At 39.9% G+C, this 18,453-nt stretch overlaps 1 protein-coding gene across 1 annotated transcript; it reads right to left on the bottom strand.

Moving 5' to 3' along the window:
* Positions 1-5,996: 5,996 nt before the first annotated feature.
* On the bottom strand, positions 5,997-7,329 carry LOC135207376 (uncharacterized). Its single transcript, XM_064239105.1, is given in 3 exon segments — positions 5,997-6,611; positions 6,613-6,921; positions 7,021-7,329. Coding segments are annotated over 3 exon segments (1,233 nt in total).
* Between the last annotated feature and the right edge of the window lie 11,124 nt (positions 7,330-18,453).

Raw genomic sequence — 18,453 nt, 5'->3', positions numbered from 1 at the left:
CGGCCTCAGTATTTTCCAGACATATTACTCGCTCCATCATAAGTTGGGGCTCTGAGGTTTGAAATAGGGAGTTGATATCTGATGAGAACATAATGTACCCTCTCGCAGAACGCCTCTCCTGTTGTTGACATATATTTCATAAAGACCAATAAACTCTTCCATAACCTCAAATTTATCCGTCACGTCTCATCAATCATGATTCCAAACTGACCAGACATTTCATTTACTTCACTACAGATCTTCCTCAGTGTATTATGACCTGTAGGGTTTCATTCTGAATATCTACACGCTTGCCGACTTCGTATGTAAACAATGGGATACGTTAGTCAAAATTTAAATGAACCATTAATCTGACCAAGAGCCTAATGAAAAATTTCATAATTTATTTCCTTATTATTTTAATATTCTATATTTGTTTGTGATGGTATATATTTTATAATATTATATTAATAGCCTCATTTCCAGTATCTGTTATGTATATAAAACTTGGAGGAAACAATAAATAATGGGCGTGATACGTCACCCCCGTCCCATTCATAGAATTCTTTTCGGAGTTTCATTAATCTATTATCCTTTGTGTTTATTATTCTTGTTCATGAGTTATCTCCTACTAACCCAAGATACAGGTATTGTGGAAAACTTACGACAATGAATTCATAGAAATAGTCGAAAGCGCCGTTCTCTATTGCATCCTCAACCAGCCCATCCATCATCAGGTGCTTCTAATCTAAGCTTTCGGTGAAATAATTTTCTTTTCCTTCTTCAAAGCAAATGTCTGGCAAAAATAAAATAAGAAAGAACACTGCAGACAGACTCAGTTCACGCTTTAGTGATTTATCGTCGTTATCACGGACGGGAGTTTGCTTGTCACATGAAATGTGAAATGTCCCAACTGTTAATTCCTTTGCAATAATGTTGTCCAAGTTATATTTTGATCCCATATGAGAATTGCCTTTCCCAAAAAGGGAGTTCGAACTCTGTGCTTCACCGCATTAGTCGATGGATGTTGAAAGCAGTAGGCGTCTGTACAGACAAGCAAAGAAATGCGTAAGTCCATCTTGATTTAATTTATATGTTGATATATATGAAATTATGAATTTGTCTTTAACAATTTTTAGGGAATTTCGGCAAAAATTATGATTAAATCATCAATCGCTTTTGAAATGGGTAGAGATATTTACTTCATACCACCTTTATTTATTTTGCCATTTGTCGAGTCCAGTCTTGACGAAGGTATTCCTGGACATTTTTCTCTCATACAGGAGCCGAGATTTGAGAACTAAGAATCTACAGGCGAAATGAATTGACGTGGGCTCTCTCAGTATTTGCCTTGTAATATCAAAAATCTAGCAATTTGGCAGTCGTTTCCGTAAACAGGTGAACAGATACACTGAAGTCCGCGGGCATTTGTATACTTCTCTGATGTTTTTAGTTCAATTGTATTTCGTTTTATAGTTTCTCTTACACATCCGCTTTTAAGAAAATTCCCGATACTTTATTGAAATCCACATCAATAAAAATGTTCCTTATTATTTTCATTAGTCGTGGAGCATTAACAGACACAAATTTTGCGATCAGAGGCAGTTGGATTGGAAAATGTTGAATGATCCTGACTAATGTTAGCCTAAAGCCAGTGGCGTATGATCCCAGATTAATGTGGGAGGCGGGGTGTTGATGAGACTTATGATAGATCTGGTGAAGTCATTACGAAATTGTGTTATCTTACATTTAATAAATGCTATTATACCCTCGTGCCACACGAAACAACAGTGCAAGATATTTTCCGCCAAACCAATATACTCAAGTATTTCAATATTCAAATCCTACACATGAATTATTATCAGAAACGTTTCAATTCTTTATTGAACATGTAAAACATTATTTCAAATAAACCAAGGGTATGAAGGTCATTTTGGGCCATTGGCCCCTCAGAATAATACATAGTCTCCTTAAATACTCAAAAGCACTAGGGCGAAGAGGTAAATTCAATTTCTTTCGTGCCTTGATTTCCTCTCACAAAGATTCAAATTTCAAAACAACTCAGGGAGATCACAGCAGGTTCCACAGTTCTTTTTTATGAATCTCAGTTCACTGAAAATTCACAATAACGGTACAGACAAGATGCATAAACCAATCGGTACAACAATTTACAGTCTTAATCTCAAAATTAGCAATAAACTGAAAAAAAGGTGGACATGAATACGATTACCTGATTAAACATAATCTACAGTTGGCAAATAAGGAATGCTTAGCAATATTCAGTGATGAACTTTTAATTTTCCACATATTGACCCAATGTAAACAAATAGGGAGCATTCTTTTGGACCTACAACGTACATTTTAACAAACAAAACCCAAGATCAAGAGCATTCTCTTGGACAACAAACATACATTTAAAAAGGTAACAGTACTATATCATTAATTCAAACTAAATCACGTGCACACATTGTGTATAATGTTAATCTTAAAGGTTTAATAATTGAACATTGATCTTATTTTCTAGACTGGTAAAGTAATCTTCAATGGTTTGGCCACAATACAGCTTAATTGCATCAGTTTATTAACGGATGCATTGCTGTAAATCAGTTTGCAATATCAAAATGTAAAACTTAAATCAAAGAAAATTTAATATTATCCAAGCATTATACACACCCATATATAATTATATGAAGGCAATGGTAATGATAGTAATGCAATCAGAATCAACGTGAACATGTAAAGAAAAAGAACCAAGATCTCAATATCTTAGAGGAAAGAAAAATGTAAAATTACCAGACAGCTTCAAAACTTAATAGACTCTATGGCTTGATAGCATAGGCCTAAATCGTAATAGCATCATAGATCATACAATCAAACAAAAATATAGTAATTTATGATGTTTGAGTACCATTTTGCATGCATTGTTTAGCACAAATAAAAAAATTAACTGAAAACATATCATTATGATTATATGATCAATCACAGAAATGTTGATTATAGGTACAAAATAAACACAACCAACAGCTGCTTTACCATTAGACTTCGGGGTGAAACTTACATCTTCACATTATTGCTTGACTAGGAGGTGTATTTTGTGTGAGGCACTAACACAGCAAGTTATGTCAACATCACATATTACACATTGTGCTACAGACAAAATACTAGAATACAAAAGTATTGCAGAATATGAATAGCATTGAGATGCAATTGGCACAGAATTAGCACATACAAGAATTAACCAAATGCCCAAAATGACGTGCACGCTCTTCATTTACACTAACAATCCAGATCATCGGTTCTTTGCTTAGAGAGGCTGACAAATGAATGTGTTATTTGTTCTTTCTTGTGTCATGGTGCTTCTTAGGTAGTTCTTTATTCTTTTCAGTACAGAGTTACATCTTTCTGAAGTTGCAGATGTGGCTGGAACTGTTAAGTATAGCTTAAGTAGTTTATGCACTTCTCTAAGCAGACCTTGTATGACAGGTTCCTCTTTGAGAGTACTGCATATTTGGTTGATGCTATTTATTGTGGACATCTCTTCCCCTTTCTTCAGAGCATCAGGGAGCACTTATATAGCTACATGTAACAAGCACTCACACACACACACACACACACACACAAAGGGGACTCCGTATAACAGACTGTCCCTTACGCACATACACACACATGTACACACAGAAAGGGAACTCCTTATAACATACTCTGTGTGTGTGTGTGTGTGTGTGTGTCCCTTACACACACACACATACACACACACATCTAAGCTCTTTACTCACTATTTTTTTTCTTTTAGTGGGCACAAGCACCATAATCGGGATCATGTACAAACCTCCTCTTTGATGCTTTCTTCTCTACTATGCCTTTACACACACACATACAAACACACAAAATTTAAAATGCATCGGCTTCCAGAGCCCTGCCTTAAATCCCACGGGGGAGTACAGTGCTCACTCCAAACCCCCTAGCTAATTGCCCTGCACCCTTCGGCGCTGAGCATACTTTGTACTCACTCAGTGAACTTTCATTTCACTCACTAATGTAGAAATTTTTCAATTAACCCTGACACACACACACACACACACTAAAAAAGTACACCATAACCATCATAATAACACATAAGATTATAGTATACTGTTGATAATTGTCTGCCAAAAATACACTCACGCACACAATAAAATAACTACACCAATAAATATCATAATAACATAATATCATAGTACCTGCACAGAAACTTCTTGGATTACACTCGTAATTTATCTTGGTCTTTCTCTTTTCTATTCCAATATTACGTTCTCGGAATACATAGTTTTTGTCTCCGACACTTCTTATAAGCAAACAAAACCAATATCATCAAAATAAACCCAGAAATAACTATACGCTGACGATATGACACGCACTGACGAACGAACAAATTAAATTCTCGAAATGATACCGATATGTTAGGCTTGCCTACCGTAATATACGAGTATCTCAGTGTTTATCTTTTCTAATCCAATATTACGCTTTTGACTACTAGTTGTCGTCTGTGACACTTCTGATAAACTAACAAAAACAAAAACATCGAAATACCACCTGAAATTACGATATACTAACTCACTGAGAAATGAAAGCACTCACAAAATCGAAAAATCATTGACAGCAGCAATCTTGGAAGATGTCATTTTTTTTTCTGATTGCTGAAAAAAAGGAGGGGTGGATTGGCAAAGGATACTTTGCCCCTCCACTTTTAAAAGTGCAGGGGTTATGGCTCCTGCGGTCCCCACTTCCTACACCACTGAAAGTATTCCACAACCTAAGATTTGCAGGACGCTGGTCATTTCCCATAGCTACTACAAGAAATTCCACAAACTCTGACTCCGAATTTCCTTTTAAAAATGCTACTGTGTCATGTTTGTATCAAAGTCATGAAGTACAGTTTGCTTCCATGATTTCACAAATCCTCTTAACACAACACACTGGACTTGACTTTTTGGAACATAAGGAATATCGGAACCTTTATCATAATTTCATTCCTTTGCAATACTGCATTCATCAAATGACAAGATGCAGACATCCTCGGAAATCGCCATTACTTCTGTTTATGCTTAAGTCATTAAATTTTGATTACTGGCCTCAAAATCCTTGGTTCTATATCCATTTTGTGAGTCCACCTATCCAGTGTGGAAGAAGAGGGCCAGAAATCTAGCTTTCCCTTCAATACCTGGAAGCTTTGCAACTCGGCCTTCTTTAGGCTAAAGTTTCATTGTTATACTTGCCTCAATGTGTGATAGCCTTCCCTTTTAAAAAGAACTCCAACCTGTGAAGCTGAAAAGCATTGCCCTTGGGCGTTCCTTCCAAGAGCAGTTGCAAAAAAGTAAGCGTCTTGAATTTCCCAGTTAACTGTGGTGATATAAAACAGATAGAGACTGAACTATGGTTTTATTGTACAAACATTTCCACTGTAATAGTACACCGCAACAAACAAAATACACACAGTTAGTTACAGATTCCAACATAAATAATAACCATAATAAACGCAAATATGTATAAAATAAGAACAATACTAAAAAATTAAAGTGCAAACAGACAACATAAAACAAACAAAGGAGAAACCCCAAAGGTAAACAAACTTCATATGGACCACAAATATAAAGGAACTAGTTATTTCACCTCATTCTTCCCTTCTTGGTTAAATTCACAGGGAGTAATCCTGAAGGTTGACTTGCTCTCTTTCACCTTCGAAATGTAGGAGGTGAGGCTGTCTGGGGAAGCACTGTATGTGATTCTGGAGTGGTGTCATTCTGTGTAGAGTCCACATGGAAGATCTCGCTGCCCTCTCTGGGGGAACATCCCCTTCCAACACTTCCTTAGTGCTCTGTGACTGAGGTACAAAAGGACTAGCAACTGTACTTTCTTGGTTGTCATTTGCCATAGGAGCCAGATGTCTTAATGAAACCGTAGCCACCCTTCAATCTGAAAGCTTCACATGAGCATACTCTGGGTTCACCTCTACAATTTCAACCTCATCTGCCAAGGGGTCATTCTTGCCGTGTCGTACCTACATGGCGTTTAAGGAGAGCAGGTCCTCCTTGGATGAGCCAAGTAGTGGACCTCCTACTATGCGGGAAAAAACGTTCATGAGGGGTACAGTTTGTGGTAGTGCACGACAATGAGCGGACAGAATGGAGTGCATCTGGCAGAACAGTTTCCCACTGAGACACATCAAGGTTTCTTGTTCTGACTGCTAATGTTAGAGTCTTCCAAATAATGCCGTTGTATTTAGCCACTTGTCCATTCCCTTGAGGGTTATAAGGTGTGGTACGACTGGTAGCTACACCTTTCTTCATCAGAAAATCCTTCAGCTCTGCAGACATGAAGGAAGTACCTCTGTCAGTGTGTATGTATGCAGGCATATCAAACATGGCAAACAGTTGCACGAGACAACTGATAACAGTTCTTGTAGTCATGTCAGTACAAGGGAGAGCAAAAGAGAACCTTGAAAATTCATCAACAACCGTGAGTAAGTACTTGCAACTAGATTGAGATGGTAGTGGACCTTTGAAGTCTAAGTTCAGTTGCTCGAATGGCTGAGTTGCTTTGATGAGTTGTCCAGATGATTTGAAGAATCATGGTTTAAGCTCCAAGCACGTCTTGACAAGAGGCAGTAATTTTCTTCGCTTCTTCTACTGAGTAAGGTAGGTTCTGACATCGGACAAAATTTATCATATGAGTTATACCGGGGTGACCTAGGATTTCATGAAGTTCTTGGAGCTTGTCAGTATTAGTGGCACCATAGATTTGGGAGAGAGCATCAGCTGGTAGGTTTTCTGGTCCTGGACCATACACAATATCATAGTGAAAACATGAGAGTTCCACACGCCATCTTACTATTTTGTCATTCTTTATTTTACTGTTGGATTTAGAATCAAACATAAACTTTACACTGCGCTTGTCAATGATGAGCTGGAAATTGTGTCCAATCAAGTAATGTCTCCACTTTCTCAAGGTTTCCACTATGGCATAGGCTTCTTTCTCCACCAAAGAATGTCCTTGTTAACTGACAGTAAGAGTGCAGGAGAAGAAAGCCACCGGGCGACTATTCTGGGTTAGAGTAGCTGCTATAGCGTGATCAGAGGCATCCATTTCCACCATGAGAGGAGATGAGGGATCTATGGCCATTACCACCACACCAGCAATATCTTTCTTCAAGTTACCAAATGCTTGCAATGCTTCAGTAGATAAAGGAAAACCTTTAGCTTGTGAGAGAGGGCAGATTTTCTCTGAAAAACTGGGTATCCATCTTGAGTAATTAGCAAATAAACCCATTGTCTTGTGAAGAGAAGCCGTATCCTTCGGAGGTGAAGGTTCCATGGCTGCAAGCGTTCAGGTCAGGTTTGATCTCTCCGTCTGTTACTAAATACCCTAGCAAATTTATGCTTCTGACTTTGGAATCACACTTGCTATAGTTTAAAGTCAGATTGTACTCCTCAGCCACTTTCAAGAATCTCCTAAAATTTTGGTCATGCTCCTGCAACTTCAAGTCCACAGTACACTGAGCCTAAAATGTTCAAGGAAAGTGATTTGTCAGCAATGGAAACATTTCCATGATCTAGAGACATAATTAGTTTGTTTTGATCCACTACATTACGAGACACAAAGTTTTCAGAACTCCCAGTATCAATAAGAGCACTGACAGAACATCCATTTAGCTTAAGAGGCCTCACTGAATTTTGGAGACACTTGGGAGTGGCTTCCACTATGGAAGCTAACATCACAGCAAAATGCTTAGGGCCAGTAAAGCTGCTTGCCTGTTTCAATGAGCGGCACACTTTGGCGTAATGCCTTTGTTTCTTACACTTTAAACACACTGCTTCTCGAGCACCAGAAGCAGTAGCAGAAACAGAATCAGTGTTATTTTCAACTCTACCTACATCCTCCTCTCGACTCACTGCTGACACAGCAGCATTGACAGGTTCTGCTGCAGCATAGGAGACTGAATGCTTCTGGGCCATTTCTAGAGTGCAGGTCTGTTCATAAGCAGTATTTAAGTTCAAAGTTATATTTTCTAACAGGTGCTAGCATATCACATCAGAGATCAGACCATTTATGAAGACATCCCAAACATAGTTATCACACACTTCCTCTGCAGTAACAGCTTTGAATTGACAGTCCTTAGCAAAGAGTTTCAGTACTTGAAGAAACTGTTCGAGGGACTACCATGTGTCCTGCCTGCAAGTGGCAAGCAAATGCCTGGCAAATATTTCATTATTTGGTTTCACATACAACGAGGTAAGAACCTCCCAAACCTTCTCATAAGTTTGTCAAGTGTGGGAGTAGTTGTCTCAACAGCTTGGACAAAGTTAGTAAACGTCTTCAGCCAGTGTGTCCATTCCTTGACAACCTGGGTAGAAAGGTCTACTTCAATCCATGGTGGCGTAGGAGCTGTTCCATGGCGATTGATTGGTTGTACAATAAATTGATATAAACCAGATAGAGACTGAACTATGGTTTTATTGTGCACAAAATTCCACCGGAGTAGTACACTGCAACAAGCAAAATACACACAGATTTAGATGACATGACTCGATTCATGTGCCTCTTAGGGTCTTTCTTGGGGAAGCCACTCAAGATAGTGCAAGCCCTGAGCATAACTCCCATCAATTATCAAGCAGCTCTTGATTTGTTGGAAAGATACCACAGAAATAAGCATCAAACGCAAGTCATACTGCATTGGCAATTAGCCAATATATATGTGCCTAAGTGCAACCACAATGAGCTAAAAGCATTTCAAATTGAACTTACTGTGTAGATTGAGCAGATTAGGAGGTTAAATTATACACTGGATGAATAATTTGGATATATGGAGAATGATGCATTGCAGAAAGGGGAAGACCTACCATGACCCTCACAACTGAAGGGGTCAAAACCTGGCACCGGCTCTCGGACAATGTTGTGCCAATTCTGTAACTGTAACAGGGTTCTTTCTGCCTTCAGTTGTACTAAGTATGCAAATGCTGTGGTGACAAAACACCAGTTAGTCCTGGACCACGGGTTTTTCAATTGTTTTGCCTCAGGGCACAGTAGCAAACAGTGTAGCAGTAAACAGAACTGCAAACTATGCAATGGATGTCATCATAGCCTCGTCTGTGATGGCAGTAGTAGTAAGTTGTACTCCGGCACACCCACCACCACCAATTCCAATTTCCAACCATCCAATCGTCCATCGTCTCATGTCATGTCACAACCCGTGAAACATCAAAAGCAGAACCCTACAACGCCCCGTAGTAATGCAGATCAAGGGAATTCTTGTTAGGGAAGATGTAAGAAACCTTGTAAACGCAAAAGTGGTAAACAGAAGCCTTCAGCTGATCTGTGCCTGCCACCCTCCTACTGTCAGCGACAGCAATTTTGTACGCTCACAACCAGCCATTCCAAACTTGCATGTCCCTAGATACTGGGAGCCAGTGAAGCTTTATCTCCCATTGGTTGCCGCGAAAGTTAAATCTATCAGTAATCAAACATGTCTCGTTAAACATTGCACCCTTTGGTGCACAGTTAGTTAAAGGGGAATTTGAGATTGTGTCTTGTAAGTTTCATTTGGGGAAGAGGGCCATTAGGACCAAATTAGTGATACATGACAATGTTGATACCCCTATTTATAATGTTGGCTGAAGAATATACAGAAATGTCTGAAAGAAAAGGGGTGCAAAATGGCTGACACAGACATAAAAGGGAATGTTCTGAATCACATCAGTCTGTTAGTTGAGGCTAATTATTTTAATTTTTTTCGTAATTTGGATGGATAAAATTGAAGGGGTTAACTTGTTCGTGACTCATGATGGAGTTTCACTTTATGGGAGGGCGCCTCAGTGGGCCTTGGAAGAGATAGACGTGTCAACTGTTTGAACCCTACACATGTGTAGGTTGGTAGAAACTGAACAAGATACAGAAGTATGGTGGAAATTGGACACAACTGATACCACACCGCATGAACAGTTTACTATATCTGAACATAAAGCCATGGAAAAGGTGCAACAATTTATCGTAAGGACAGAACAAGGCTATCTTATGAGCTTACCATTCCTAATTATAGAGCTGCTTACCAGAACGTCCTTCAGACATATCTGGAAGCAGGTTTCATAAAAGTGCACAACCCCCAGATAGAGGGATATTACCTTCCTCATTTCAAGGTGAAAAAGCAAAGCCTGACTACCCCTCAACGCATAGCTTTCAACGCCTACTCTAAGACCAAGGGAGAGCTATCCTTCAAAAATTGTCTATACCCAGGACCAAATATGGTCGAGATGCTGTACAATTTATTCCTGAAATTTAGACAGAATCCTTTCCCTATAACTTCTGACATATACGTACATTTTCTATGGCGCAAGATGCCTACACAAGTGGCTACCTTTGTGTTTAATAAAGTTGTGGTTTTCAGAGGCACTAACAGTCCTTACCTGTTACAGCAAGTACTTTGAATGCACCTGGAAAGGAAGGGAAGGGAAGATCTCGTAAAGTCATTCTATGTTGATAACTACTTACAAACGTATACTTCAGTAGAGGAGATGGGAAGGGAATATGTGAAGGTTAAAAATTTGTTAGCTGAGACTCACATGCTGTTAATGGGGCAGGCCAGTAATAATGAGAAGTTCGATCATCAGATTGGGGGAAAGGAACCCATAGAGATTTCAGTTTTGGGCATGAATTGGGAAAGAAGGAAGGATTGCTTGAGCTTGAAGCCGTCTAAAAGGACTAAGAGTGGTCCACTTACAAAATGTAGAATACTGTCATTGCTTGTTGCTAATTTTGATCCCTTGGGGTTTGTCAGTCCTATCTTTGTGAAGGATAAGATGATCTTACAGAACTTATGGGAAGATCAAGGAAAAACAAGAGCAGGCCGGTAGGATATTAGACGAGTTCAGTTGTACTCGTACTTTGAAATTCACAAGGGGAATCATTTTTGAAGGGTCAGAATTACATTTCTTTACTGATGCCTCAACTAAGGTGTACGGGGCTGTGGTATACATGAAGAACAGAGAAGAGGTCAACATTCTAACATCCAAAATGTGAGTGATACCTAGGAAACAAGCCAAGCTAACTATACCCAAATTAGAATTGCTAGCCTTGCTATTGAGGTTTAGGTTAGGGAAACATTCGAAGGAACTTCTAGGGATTCAATAATCTTCGTTTGGACAGCTAGTAAAGTAGCTATGTCCTGGGTAGCCAGTCGGAAGGGAAACAAAAACACCCATTTCCAACCGTGTGGGGATTTGTTTTCTCCAACTGGAATGTGACATCGAACTCTGCCCGCCAAAATCTGGGAGATAGAGGGAAGTAAGGTTGATTTTGTAACTTTCATGGGAATTATGAAGTGTCTTGAAGTTTACACACTGTGAGACTGATCCCTATATGGAGCAATGACACCATCTGCCTACAGTCTGTGACAGATTAGAGAATGGGATTAAATTACCCGACCCCTAACATTGACAATTTCATTATTCAGCTAGGATTAGTAATGAGTCTATGCACATGCATTGTGGTGTTAATGAATTAATGACCCTTTTCCGCCAGGAGTGTTGGAGTCCGGGATTGAGGGCCACAGCCAAACATGTAGTAGTGGGATGTAGGGCATGCATCATCGCCTTCAGACTTCTTCCTAGCTATTCATCACCTCGCCCATTCACAAATGTCAGGGTCGACCACACCGGAGCCATGGCAGTAGAAGGGGTGACAGGGTACCTCCTCATCATCACATGCATGACCGGTTGACCAGTAGTGCAGTGTACCTGGACTACTGTATCAGTTTGGTTGCCGTCACATTCGTGCTAATACTGAGACGATTTGCTGCTACCCACAGAGCACCCTCCAAGATAGATAGTGATAACCCTATGACTCTTTGCGCTGCCAGCGCCTTTTTGCATGAGATACATGAAGAGTATGACATGCAGCAGTTCTTCCGAGAAAGAAGGATTCAATGGAATTTTAAGACACTTAGGTCCCCTTGGAAGGGAGGCTTCTTTGAACGCTTAATAGGAGTAGTCAAGCACACATTAGAGACTACCTTACAGCATGACTCCTTCAGTGAAGACCAGCTTCGCACCCTTGTTAAAGAAGCCGAAGCCATAGTCAACAACCGCCTGCTCACATATGCGGGGGATAAGCAGGAAGACGAAGTGCTTACGCCCTCTAACTTGATTTGGGGTAACTTAGTGTGACTGTTACCACCAGTTATTCCTCATGAAGAGATGCACGACCCTGACAATTAAGCAGTTAAGACAAGTATTTTCAACTCACAGAAGCCTCAAATGCTTCAAGAGCTACTGGCAACTGAGATACCTGAGGTCGCTTCAAGAACGCCATGATTTCTGGGAGAGCCCAGCTACTGTGCTGCATATTGACAACATTGTGTTAGTGAAGGCTGAACAACATAAGCACAGTCAGTGGCCCTTGGGCTAAATCATCGCCATTTACTCTGACGAACACGGTATGATCCATTTCCTAAAGGTTCGCTTTGAAGGCAAGGAGCACCTGAGAGCAGTGGAACATGTACCGCTAGAAGTGAATACCCAAGGCAAAAAGGAATCTAGTAGGGAAGAAAACGGCAGGGTGTAACTCGACAAACTGAGAGACTAGAGGTGAGTGAAACAGGTAGTGTTAGAGACAGTGCAAACAAAGCAGTGAACAGTGCTGGTGTGAGACCGAGAAGAGAGGCTGCTATGAGCAGAGACAGAAAATGTTGGAGTAGGTAAGAGATAGATTAGTGTAGTGCTTTGGTGTATTAGATATTTGCTTTCTAGAGACAAACTTCAGAGAGTATGGGCTGACAGGAAACCTGAAGGTTGGGGATTGTTCATGAGTTATGTCTCGTACATCTAGCAAGGGTGGATGGCAGATGCAATTGTGGATGTGAAAATGTATGAGTACCGATGTAATTGTCATATTTTTCTTCTGGTGTACCATGATGTACCACATCTTACTCGTGGAAACCGTTTTCTCTCAAGGGTCTCCAAGTGGAGTGTTGAATTGTTCGACTGTTGAGACTTTATACAATGCTAAAATTAATAGGGCACTGCCAGATATGCGTGCACTTTAGCAAAGAGAATCTCTCGCTATTACAATAATAACAACCTTCACAATGTTTCAAACATCGTCACGCTACCTTTGTATGAACTTAAGCATTATTTGATTGCCTTACTTATAGCATTATTGATGTCTTGCATTACTTGATTGCATTGTATACAGCATTAGTGATGTCTTTGCATTATCTGGTTACATTATCTACAGCATTATTGATATCTTGTGTTATTTGATTGCATTGCTTACAACATTATTGATGTCTTGCATTATTTGATTGCCTTGCTTTCAGCATTATTGATGTCTTGCATTATTTGATTGCATTGCTTACAGTATTATTGATGTCTTGCATTATTTGATTGCATTGCATATTGCATTACTTATGTATTGCTTTAATTGATTGCATTGTCTACAGCATTATTGATGTCTTGCATTATTTGATTGCATTGCTTACAGCATTATTGAATTTTTGCATTATTTGATTGCATTTCCTACTGCAATATTAATATATAGCTTTATTTGTTTGTATTGCCCATTTCATTATTGAGTTTTGGCTTTGGCTGATTGTATTGCTTATGATTGCAGGTTGCCCTTGCCTAAGTTTGTTGGTATCTTACATATTGCTCAATTGAGTAACGATGTGCTGGGGTATTTCTTGATCATAAAAAAATTGTATATGTGTTACCTGAGTTAGCAGAGTGATCACTCAAGTAGGAAAGTGTAATTTGTTGTTGTGAGCTAGACTTGAATTGTAGTGCTGTGATTGAACCTAGGCCACAGTCAGTGTAACCATGCCTGTTACCTCACCAGTCTTCCTCTCTTCCTTGTCAGGCTCCTCCCTTTCTGAAGGGGTGGACGATGTCATAAAAAGACGAGCAATGTTTCTTTGTAAATACAATTGTACTTATTTCTGTTTGAAAACTATATTCGTCTGGGTTATGGGAGATTCGTCTGTGTGTTGTTTCAGCCTGTTAATTGTATTAGCAATTGGGGCCGGGGAATAAATCTAGAGCAATGGCAAAAGCTTAACTGCCAATGCAGATCCCATCAAACGCAGGAGAAGGCACTCCCACCACAGAACCTGATCAATGTAGCAGCAGTGTTTTCTCCCTGGTCCCTAGCTTGATCATTCGCCATCATACATTCTTTGATTTATTAGTGTTCATTGGGTTGTGTCCTCTTGTTGTGCAGCATATTGTAAGCAGTAATGTTCTATTCCCTGACCCACGATGAATATTAATTGCGTGATTACTAGGTTTTCGAGTCAATTTGATCTGGTCCTCGTGAAATTAGGTAGTAAATTTCAGGGGTGTTGTCTCAGTTATAGTGTGTGAAGTTATTTCAAATGTTTATTTTTTTGTAATAAGATCTTGTAAAATCCAGTTCTATCTAATTTACTTATCCCTCACGTCAGACCATAAGCTGTCCTCTAAGGTAGGCCAAAACAGCCAATAACATTAGGCAAATCAGTAAAAACCCAGTTGCTATAGTATATTTCGCAACAAATTTTTGTAATAAAATTCCTAAAATTTCTGGGTAGCCTAGTTCACTCGTCCTTCGTAACAGACTGAGAGCTGTCCCTTAGTGTAGGCCAATACTACCAATACTGCCAATAACCCCGTCATGAGGGTTTTTTGCAGCAAACTGGTCCTTCGAATTGGATTGGCCTAAGCGATAGGCTTTGAATCAACGTCGAGTGGATTATGGTATTTAGAGTAGTCTCGAGGCAACGGAAATGCTGTTGTGAAACCATAGGTATGATCTTGCAATTGTTTAGTTAAGAAAGGAATGCTCTAGCCGAGGACCCGGCCAAAGAAGTCAGGGATCTATTGAAGGCCATTGTAGGGAGAGTAAGGTTGATTACAACAACCAGATTGACTTAAGGCCTTTGTAGGGAGATTGAGTTTGATTACAACAATGGTATTATGCGATTGATCCGAGGCGAGTGGGCGTGCCAGGTCGGAGAGAACTAAAGATTAGGTTCCCTTTCATGTAATGTGAAAATGGCAGCGTCATTTTAATTGTAACGTATTTAGTTGATCATCCTCCCACTGTACAAAATGGCAGCTGCCATTGAAACCAAAATCGATTCTCTTCTCATTCTCCCCTCTGACTCCTTGGCTCACGCTCATGGTAACCTCTTAGAATTACACTACGTAACTGTATGAGAACCTCTTAGAAAAGATTCATGCTGGTGAACAGTCCCGCTAAGCTAGAATCAGATGTCAAAAGCAGAGTAAGACAAACTCTTGATTAGGCAAGTCATGCAACCACACTACTTTATAGTAACTGAATCGGTACACTGGCTAGTGCAACGCAGCCTAACACAAAGCCTACTGCACATCTACCTTGATTGAAAGAGCTCCCATTACCCGTCTTCAAAGATGATGAGAGCGAATATGCTAATTTCAAGGTGCTATTCTATATACACATGCACCAATGCACTGATTTAGAAGATGTGACTCGAGATTGTGCAAGACCTGAGTGTAACTGCCTCAAATTACCAAGTAGCTCTTGACCTATTAGAAAGGTACTACGGAAATAAACACCAAACACTATTCATACTGCATCGGTGGTTCGCCAATGTATTTGTACCTAGTGCAATCACATTTAACCTAAAGCATTTCACATTGAGTTTACTGTACTGATCGAACAAATTAAAAAGTTAAGCGGTGTCAGAATAGATCAGGGAGTGCTGCTGAGCTTGATCAATCGAAACCTATCTCAAAGTGAGGTGTAACCAAAAATCTTGAAATATCTACGCAAATGTGATTACACATTAGATGAACTGGCACCTCTCAAACAACATTGTGCCCTTTTTGAAATGGGGATCATCCCACATTCAGTCGCCCTAATCACACAAGTGTTGTGGCAAAGAAATGCCAATTAGTTTTGAATTGTAACTGCTTTAATTGTCTGACCTCAGGACATAGTAGCAAAACATGCAGCAAGCAATAAGAGACAATGCAAGCTGTGCAATGAATAGCGTCACAGTCTCATATGTAAAAATAGCGACAATAATTCCAATTCAGGTCCATCCCCCATACCAAACTCCATTTTCCCAACTTGTGAGCAATTTCCTACTCATGTTACAACAAAACCCAGGAGGAATCTTTCCTGAGGGAGTGGGGGATGACGTGAAAAAATGAGTGCACAGTCTTTCCTCAGAAGTTCTAGAAAACATGACAGGTGGCAAATGGGCGATGGTTCTTTTTAATTATGAACATGCTTATCTATGTTTGGAAGCTTTATTTGTCCAGGTTGTGGGAGACTCAATTACATATATATTATTTCAACATGTTAATTGTACATATTAGAAATGTCCTATCGAGACCAAGGATTAAACCTAAAGGATAGAGCAATAGGAAAAGCCTAACTGGCAGCATGGATCGTGCCAAATGTACGGGAAGGCTTCGTTCTGCCACTAAACTTCAACGAGGTAGGCCGCATATAATTTTCTCCCTCTCCCTGGTCACCGGTTAGATCATTCACTCTGTTTCTTTTTTTTTTCTCATTAGCTTGAGTAATAGTTAAGTCATGTTGCATCTGGGTTATGTAAAGAAATTGCAAATTAGGTGAATTTCTGTGGTTTTTCCTGGTGTTAGAATAATGTTATCTGTACAGCTCTTGTGAGCCACGTGGCCAATCATCTAGCGTGTCTGTATTCAGTAAGGAATAGGGTCATGTGTATTAGTTTCGTGTAAGTTTTGTTATGATTTGAGAGCATTTATTTTTGTAAAAAAATTCCTAAAATCTTTGTGTAGCCTACTTCACTCATCCTTCGTGAGACCAAGAGCTGCCCCTTAGGGTAGGCCAATACTGCCAATACCATCTGGCCACTGATAACCCCGTCGCAAGGGTTTTTCACAACAACCTGCTAAAGTAATTTGCGTTGAGGTGACCTAGAATGCTCTTACGTGTAGCTATTGCATGCTATGGTCCATCTCACGAAGGCCACACTATATAAGAACAGATGGAATCTCTTCACTGCAAAAACTTTTGCTGAAACCTCCTTTTCGATGGTACAGTAGTTAAGCTTATTCTCCCAGTGTTTCCTACTTGCATGAGCAACTGGAATTATCCCATCAGCAAACTCTTGCAGCAGTATGCCTCCTAGACCTTCATTTGATGCATCCATCACCACAATGAAAGTCCTGTGAAGTTTGGTGCTCATATCATCAGTGCATTTCTTCAAACATGTTTCAGTCCATCAAATGTCTTTTGCTGATAGTCCTTCCACTCCTCTTGTTTGGTTGTTCTTACTTCACTAAGTCAGTCAAAGATATTTCTAAGCTTGCATAGTCGTTCACAGACTTCCTGAGGTAGCTTGTAAACTATCTCAATTGCATCTTGGTCCTTAGTATTGCTGCATCCTGGGTCTTTATCAGTTATGCTTCATCCATGGATCCTATTAAAGCTGACCTTGTGTCGGAGGAATTCCACTTTGTTGTATCTACGGTAACACTTGGAAGACTGCATAGTCAGCTCTTCACCCCTCACTCTCTGGGATAGATTCCTTGTTCCCTCATTGGGCTTTTCCCATGAAACTGTCCACAAGCTGATCAGTGTTTGCAGATCCAAATAGCATCACAGCGCCTCAGTGGCGTGGTTGGTTTGGTGTTTGCTTCTACCTCGGTGGTCACGGGTTCGATTCTCGGCCATTCCATTGAGAAGTGAGAGATGTGTATTTCTGGTGATAGAAGTTCACTCTCGACATGGTTCGGAAGTCACGTAAAGCCGTTGGTCCCGTTGCTGAATAACCACTGGTTCCAGGCAACGTAAAAACATCATACAAACAAACATAGCATCACCCTGTTGAATGTTGCTGTTAAGTTCATTATTCCAAATAGCATCCACTTGAATACGGGTAAAATCCACCTGAAACTCTGACTGCTGTCTTTTCCTTAATGCCTCAAGTTCACCTTGGTGAAAAATTTGTTATTGCAAAATTTTGCCTCCATAACCTCAGGCTCTCACATGGGTTCATTGTTAAATTTTATTAAGGCATTTAGTTGATGACAGTCCACACACAATCTATTTGATCCATCTTTATTTCTCACCACAACTACTGGTGAACAGCATGCAGAAGTTGATTCCCATTTCGAGCATTTCTTCAACTTCTTCCTGAATCATTTCGCTAACAGCAAATAGCACAGGATACATCTTTGCTTTGAATGGCTGCTCTGTCATCACTTAATCTCTGAACAAAATCCTGCTGGGACTTTTGGTTGTCTTAGTATTCCTCCAGTAATTGCAATACCTGCCCCCTCTGTTGCTTGCTCAGGCCACTACTAATATTTACATCTCTGTATGTCTCTTATCCCTTCTGTAGTTGAAGTTCCAACCACCCCTCATCCTGAATTACTTGAAGTTAGTTGTACTCATGCATCTTTTTACTTCAATGGCAGCAGCTGCTGCATC

The sequence above is a fragment of the Macrobrachium nipponense genome, chromosome 32 (genome assembly GCF_015104395.2).
Source record: "Macrobrachium nipponense isolate FS-2020 chromosome 32, ASM1510439v2, whole genome shotgun sequence".
Lineage (NCBI taxonomy): Eukaryota > Metazoa > Arthropoda > Malacostraca > Decapoda > Palaemonidae > Macrobrachium > Macrobrachium nipponense.
Note: the sequence above shows the minus strand (reverse complement) of the source record. Positions and strands in the feature narration are given on the sequence as shown.